The sequence below is a fragment of the Camelina sativa genome, chromosome 19 (genome assembly GCF_030686135.1).
Source record: "Camelina sativa cultivar CO46 ecotype springtype chromosome 19, ASM3068613v1".
NCBI lineage: Eukaryota > Viridiplantae > Streptophyta > Magnoliopsida > Brassicales > Brassicaceae > Camelina > Camelina sativa.
Genome location: NC_141898.1, coordinates 7,814,051 through 7,822,148, shown reverse-complemented (window position 1 = coordinate 7,822,148; position 8,098 = coordinate 7,814,051). Strand labels below are relative to the sequence as shown.

The 8,098-nt window shown below is 39.1% G+C and overlaps 2 protein-coding genes across 2 annotated transcripts; both read right to left on the bottom strand.

The window, feature by feature from the left end:
- Positions 1–683: 683 nt before the first annotated feature.
- On the bottom strand, positions 684–2,357 carry LOC147920299 (uncharacterized). Its single transcript, XM_087501002.1, has one exon. It carries the CDS (start codon positions 2,355–2,357, stop codon positions 684–686), a length of 1,674 nt encoding a protein of 557 aa, XP_087357128.1.
- A 771-nt stretch (positions 2,358–3,128) lies between these two features.
- LOC104765516 (RING-H2 finger protein ATL2) lies at positions 3,129–5,138 on the bottom strand. The gene has a single exon (XM_010489236.2). The coding sequence runs from the start codon at positions 4,415–4,417 to the stop codon at positions 3,494–3,496; it is 924 nt and encodes a 307-aa protein (XP_010487538.1). The 5' UTR covers positions 4,418–5,138; the 3' UTR covers positions 3,129–3,493.
- Positions 5,139–8,098: the final 2,960 nt, after the last annotated feature.

Here is an 8,098-nt window from a genome sequence, read left to right as displayed (position 1 = left end):
ACCCAAAAACGCCTCCTTCCACCGTAAAGAAGACATATTAATAAACAAGCCCACCAAAAGTTTGCATAAAGCCCAAAAAAACAAAACCTCCGAAAAAACCTTGGTACCACCAAAAGGGCCTAAAGTCAGATGTACAAAATCCATATCAATAAAACCAGACCACACGAAGACCATGAGGCCTCCAAAGCCCAAAAAAACAAATTCTACCAACAGTGAAGAAGAAACCCGAGAATGAGAAAAAGAAACATGCAAAGGTAGCAACCGGGTGAAACTTAACATTAACCGTAATGCAAGGCTCAGCAGGCCCATTAAAAGCCCGTAATCATGAGTCCACAAATTAACCATGATCACAACCTGAATAAAACCATACCAAACCCAACACAAAAACAAGAAACAGAAGGAGACAAAACACCCAGAAAAAGGCCAGCAAGGAAATATTATTACTCGGGAAGGAGAGATACATCGGGTACAACCCTGAAAAGTACACACCAAAGGTACAATAAAAAACAGAAACGAAAAACAAAAACAACCAAACGGGACTCCCGTTAAACACTTATTCCAGAAACCTAACATATGATAGATCAAAGAAAACAAAGCAAAAAATAAAAATTGCAGCCGGAATAACAACCAAGAGAGAAGACCGGTCTCCACAAACGCTTGCAGGCCTTGACACACTAAACACATTAATCAACCGATGGGGTTGGAGGCTTTCCTCCTTGGTGAGAACTGATTTTCCCAGTCAGTCCAGCACCCTTTGTAACAACCTTCTTGCGTGGAGATGTTAAGGAGCACAAGTTCCGTTTCTTGGTACTAGCCCCCGGGAGAGCACCCTTTTGCTTGACCTGTTTGACCCGCAGAGCCGGTACTGTTCCCCCTGCTTCGTCACTACGTGACTGATCCCCAGAGCCCTCCTCCACAACAGCACTAGCCGGTTTACTTACCGCTTGATCAGAGAGGTTTACCTCCCCTGAGCTCTCTTCGACAACTTGCACATCCGATAGGATAACCTCTTGGGAAAGCTCCTCTGTCACCGCACCTTGCTCCTCCATGATCTCGTCCATAAAACCCAATGTATGAGTGTCCCTAGAAGGGAACTCAGGCCCTAACAAAGCATTGAGATCATCCGAAAAAAGCACCTCCTGCTGCACCAAAACCCTAGAACTTGGCTCTGTTGCATTCGCATCACCAGTAGCAGGAAATAAATCCTTACACACCCTCTTGTCCACACCTTGTGCAAGAGCTGACAAAGATTCTACAGAAGAGTTACCAGTAACGACAGCCTCCTCAACATTAGGACCCAAAAAATCATCAAGCATCTTTTGCTCCTCTGCAGTAAAGGTAAGTCCCACAGCACTTGTGCTATGTTGAATCTGATCATTCTCCGAGATCGGAACCTGAGAGGTTGAAGCTGTTTCAGGGACCACAGGCACCGACTTTTTCTCAAACCGCGCCTCCACAGGAACTCCCCTCTTAGGCTTCCTCCACTTACCACTGAAACCCTGACCAGAACGATGATTCACCGCCTGAGAACCTGCACCACGCCCCTTCCCAATAGCAGAACCTTGAATAGGCACACCTGAGCTACCACCACTCAAACCCGAACCATTCCCACTAGACACACCATTCACCGTTGCTCCCTTATAGCTCTGGAGCTTGTCCTCTGGCCGAGGTTCGAAACCATCCTCTACCCGCTGCTTCCCCTTGTCACCAAAAAGTGGACAGCGGGACACATCATGACAAAGACTGTAACAACGCCTACAGTACCCAAAGAGCCGCTCATACCTCAGAGAAATTATCGTCTCCTCACCACTATGAAATTCGACTGTGGCATCGAAAATCAAGGGTTTGAAGCCATCCAGCAGGATCTTCACCCTTCCATTGTCCAAATCGACCTCCTCAACATCACCCAAATCAGCCCCAATGGTACGGAATGTCTCATCAGCCCAAAAGTGCAGAGGAACCCCCATCACACGAACCCAGAACTTGATGAGGTAAGGGTATCGTGGATCCACCACCGGCTCCCAACGGACCAAAGAAAGCATCCAATGATCAAAATGATAAGGCTCCATCTTCAGGACCTCCTGAATGTCATCCTCATGATCAAAATCGAACTGGAATCTTCCCAAACCCAGATCAGCCCCTACCACTCTCTCTTCCATCCTCCAAATCCTTGGCAGCATAAACAGCAACGCCTTCATGTCTTGCATCATGGGATTCATACATCGCCCAATGAGAGTCCTAGCATAACCTTCAATCAAAGCCGTATTATCAAACTGTGGAACCTTTATCTTTAGCTTGCCGCCGGACCCGGAGGAAACCCCCTTCATACCCTGAAGCAACAAAGTACTTTGAGACATGACTTGCGTTGTGAAACAAACCCGTAAGAAACACCCGAACCAAGAAGGAAGGTAAACCCAGTAACACCACAAAGAGAAACGAAGAAAACTGAGAAAAAAGATTTGTCGAAACAGGAGAGGATGAAGAATACACACAGACCATGAGGAGGCTTTATAGTGTGGACCGGAAAGCCAAACCACAACGTCACTCAGAGTCGGATCCACAAAAGGATAGAAAATCTCCATCCCCCACAATTCGACACTGAATTACCGCGCAGACTAAATCACCATCCAAGCCCAGAAATGACAAGAGATTCCCCGAAACATACTCCACAAGCCCCTGAGTTAACACCCTCTCAATCCAATCACACCGTATCCATACGAAATCGACAAATCCGAAATCAGCTCCAGTAAAACCCAAGGCAGCAAGGGAATTAAAAGCTAAATACATCCCCGTAAATCCTCCCCGTGAAAGCAACCAGAGATATGGAATTAACCGATAAACCCTCAACGAGAAAGCTCCAGATCCTGAAAATCCCCATTGCAGATCAAAAAGATCCTGATCCAGACGAACCGAAGAAGCCAAAGAGGATCGCAAGGCGAGATCCACCCTCATAAAACCCAATCGAAACCGAATCACAACCAAAACGACACCCTCAGAACCTTAAAGACCAAACTCCATATCTTCGAGAGAGAGTTTTTCTCCTATTATCTCTACATAAATATTTTCTAGTCTGTTTTTTGCTTCAGAGTGTTAATTACTCGTTGAAAACTAATTGTATTAAGTATGAGTTTCAATTATAATTATGAGTTTATAACATTATGACCACTGAATTGAATTGGTGGCAGTATTACAAAAGAGTGTAAAGAGATGGGAAAAATAATAATAAATGTAAATTGATTAATACGTTGAGACGGCTGAGGACTTTTGTACATCGTCAAAACAAATCTATCTAATCTAATTATAATAGACGGTGGATATTGATTCGCTGGAAGCTAAGATTACGCCACGTGTCTCCACTTGCGCTGAAACTTTCAACACCTAGACAAAAGCCTGTTTGACTTTTCACATTACTTGTTTGTTGGTAATAATAACTTTTTTAACTTTCTACTCACGGTGAAAATCAGGAACCAATCACACACCACCACGTAGCAAGTCAGCGAGTCTCCTCTACACCCCGCTCGATATCCGACTCTGTCACCGGTATCCGGCAGCTCAACGACGGAGATACCGGCGGAGCTCCTGAAATAGGAGACGAAGCGCTTCTTCTATCTCTACTCAGCATCCTAGTGAAAGATAACATCCGACTCATCGGCGATCTAAACGATTGACTCGCCGGCGATTCTCTCCGAGTCAACTCGTCTTCTAACTCGCTGAAGTTCCTCCTCGGAACCGTAATCGCCGCCGGTTTGCTCCCGGAATTATCCACCGGCGTCGGAGAAGAACTAGATCCACTTGGCTCGCACCTCAACCCGGAGCTAGAACCCGGTTCGGTTACCAAAACCGGGACAGAATCAATCGCAATCACAACTTGCTCCTCCGCCGCCGCCGTCAATTCATTCTCGGAGAGAGGCTCAACGAGAGAGCGACAAAGAGGACAAGTGGAATGAGAATGAAACCACATATCGATACAATCAACATGAAACGTGTGTTTGCAATTGGGCAAAACCCGACCCGTTTCGCTCTCTTCGAAGTCCGACAAACAAACGGCGCATTCGATCGGGTCTTTACTATGAGTCTCGTCGGAAAACGTAAAAACGGGGAGAGATTTAATGACGTTAGGATCGAGTCCGCGTGAAGCGACGACGGAAGACGCAGCAGCGGCGGCGGAAGGATCAGCGGTGAAGAAAACCATAGTAGTAGCGCGGCGGTTACGGCTACGACGACGGAGATGACGTCGACGAGCACGGAGGAGATACCAACGGGCGTAGAGATGAAGGAAGACCATTAAAATGACGACGAAGAAGAGGATGACAATTGCGCTAAGCATGATTTTGCCGCTCATGGCGTACGTTTTGGAACCGGAGAAGTCGTCTCCGCGTCTGCCTAAAGGAAGCGGATCCGGGTCGTTGGTGTTCATTGTTTCTTGGGTGGTGGATGAGTGAGAGATATGATTCAGAGAGAGAGAGAGAGAGAGAGAGAGAGACAACTTAGTGAAGGAAGAAGAAGGTGATTGAAAGATTTGGTATTTGAGTTTAGTTAATGGGACGAGACAAGAGAAGAGAGCTTCGTGCGAAAGTGCACTCTTAATTATTGGGAAATTGCAAGACGACGCCAACGTTGACTCTTACCAGTAATTTCTTTTGACCTTTCTACTCTCTTACCTCTAAAAAGGCCATTACAGCGAAATTGGGATTAAACCGGTTTCGGTTCAATTTAATATGTAAAAAATATAAAAAACAAAAGAACAACAATCTATCATAGATAAGGGGTGTATTGGATTCCACTTTATGACTATAATAAAATCATAGATATGAAGAAGGTGTTATTGATTTATGGATTTAAATATTTTAATGATTTAAAATTTTATGTAGAATTTATTGTTATTAGTTTTTAATTTATAAAAAAATCATATGAAATCTTTGTAAATCTAAAGTTACTAGATTCAGAATTTTATAAAATTAATGCAAATTTTGTGTTATTTAACTAGAACAAAATAATTTGAATTGACAATAAATTCAATTATTATGTTATTGTGTTAGTTAACATTTTGATATTACACTCTTTTGTTGTTCCATTACGTTAGAATTGCGGAAGTAGAATTGTACATAAAGTAAAAGAGAATAAACACAAAAAATGGAATACTTAGATTTTTACAAATGTATGTTACACACTATATATAAACACACCTACAACGTATAGCCGTTACAAAGACATTAAGAAAGAAAGGGACATAAAGTTGCTTTGCTATGCAGAACGCCTACAATGAGAGTGACCTGTGATCCTTGTTTGACTCGTCGATCTCATCAACCAAGATAACATGTGACTTCTTTCTAAGACTCATTGTAATTCCCATTTCTTCTAGATCCTTCTCTTTCTCCAATATGTTTTGATATGATAAGGGCCTCTGTTTCTATTTACTTACATGGACCATAGTCCATTAGTAGTGACTTGTACGGACGTTCATACAGACAGTCGTACGGACACTCGACTTTACTGCATTGGTCTCATGTCCTCCTTGATCAATACATTACATGCAATAATTTTAATTTTGTTTTACTTACAGTAATAATTTAAATACAAATTAACAATGATATCATGTAATTCCTATATATATATATATCACAAGTCAGTCAAAACTTATTCAGAGAAAAATTAAATAATAAATATTATAATAAAATTTATAAAGTAGAAAATATCACCAGCATGGGATGTTTGAAAGTTAGGCTCCTGACTCTACCACCGATATCGTAGTACTAGTACCCGTAGGCCGTAGCTTCCATGTACTCATCGAACCATTTAACTTCAAATGCTGCAGTTTTTAATGGACAAAACATTTTAATAGACCGTCGAGTTTAATAGACAAAATCATTGCTTTTGTAAGATCATCAATGCAGTTTTTTTTTATAAATCCAAAATTATTTGATAGTCTTTTGATAATTGTGGATCGAAACACCCAAATTTTACAAGAAGTGCAAGTAGCGTAACAAATTTCATAAGCCACTACCAAATACAAGAAAAAAAAAAGCATATATATAAAACAATTATGGATTCTGATTAGTTGTGAATTGTGATCATGAATGATAAACATTGACATCCATCTCAGAAATTCTTGGCATATATTTGATTCTTTATCCACAAATAAAGCTTTGTAAGTTGAAATTTTTTCTTCCATTTAATTGTATCAGAATAATCCCGCATCAAACTCTCTTTAGCTTCGTCCTTGATGTACTCAGTATTGAGATACCTCACTTGATTTTTCTAGGTCCCCACACGAAGATACCGTGGTCGAATTCCAATCTGATTGTTACCAGCATCGCCGTACGGTCCGACCTTCTATGAAAACATTTGTTAAAGGATTGATGTAAAATAAAGATTTTTTGGTAGGATGTATGTGTTACACATAAGTTTCATTCATTTATCATAAAGCACGAACAAGATAGCGTGCAACACTAAACCCGATATCGACTTCCAAGTTATATATAGCTTCTTTCAGAAAATTGTTAGCAACAGTTGAATCTTTTTTCACAGAAAACTTAAAAGATAAATATCATAATGAAATTAATTAAATTATAAAAGATATCACCAGCATGCCATGTTTTGAAAGTTAGGCTGGCGACTCTACCACAACATCATATTGTAGATCCATGAACAACGTACATGTACTCATCTGGCCAGTTTTTGAATAATAGACAAAACATTTTAATAGACCATCAATTTTTAATAGACAAAACCATGCATTGCTTAATGCGGGGTTTTAATCCAAAACGATTTGACAGTCTTTTAATCATTATGGATCGAAACACTCAATTTTACAAGAAGTGCAAGTAGAGTAACAAAATTTAGCAAATACCAAAGACAGAAGAAAATCATATATAAAACAGTTATGGATTCTGATTCTTTCTCATAATTGATAACATTCACATTTATCTCAGTTTCTAAGTTGAAACTTTTTATTCCATAATGGTGTCAGAATGAACTGATAATAGTAATATATTAAAAAATCGTTAGATTTTTGCCAATAAATTGCTTATGTTTTCCTCAAACTTTTTTTAATATATATTTTGATTAGTTTCGTTTTTTTTTCTAATTTGACGAGAAAAAAATCCTAGACCGAAAAAGAACTGAACCCGAAAACGATCATATTTTCTATAAAACTACTTATTGAAAATAATATACAGTAATATATTTTCTAATAATTAATAAAAGCTAGAATAAAAATAAAAATCAATTAGATTAAAATAATAAATAATGATAACCAGAAAAAGAAAATACAAAGGAGATCATATCTGATCAAACATATTACATTTTTAAATTTAATTAAAAATAATTAACAATCAATGACTTCATTATGAATCTTGTATTCGTTCATGCTTTCCAAAGTGTATATAATATTGTTTGTAACCGCATTTCTTGTATCTGCAACTTTTGTAACTATCAAAAAGCAAAGGTTAAATGGATACAAACAATAACTTCCTATAAATGGAATTGACTTCTGAGCTTATATGATCTGTAAAAATAAGGCTTATGATGTAAGAAACAAGACTTATGATGATGAGTGATGATGACTCATCTCGACTCTCATCTCACCTGGATATACGTTGTGTAGAAAAATAAGACTTATGACGAGTGATGACTCACCTACATATACGTCAACGTCAAGATTCATGTAAAAAAACAAAAACTGGTTCTTACTTCTAAAATAATGACAATTTTATATAAAAACAAAATATAAAGTGATTGCAAAGGGGAACTATGAAAAGCTCTTAGTCATGTACAATTTTTTTCTTCCCTAGCATTTGATATAGAAATTGGTGAAAGGTGTATTCGAAAATATAGAGAATGTATGAATGGATGTTTTCATTATATGAGAATACAGAGGACTTTATACAGAGTCTAGATGCTATACAAGGAAACATAATATGTGCAAAGTAAAGAGATTGATATGAGAAGTAAATGACAAGTAGCGTATCACGTATTCCCTTATTCATATAGGTTCAATACTCCCCCTCAAGATGGAGGGACTAAAATGATTCTAATCTTGTCGCGCAAATACTGATATGTAGAACGTGGAAGAGGTTTGGTAAGTGCATCGACAAAT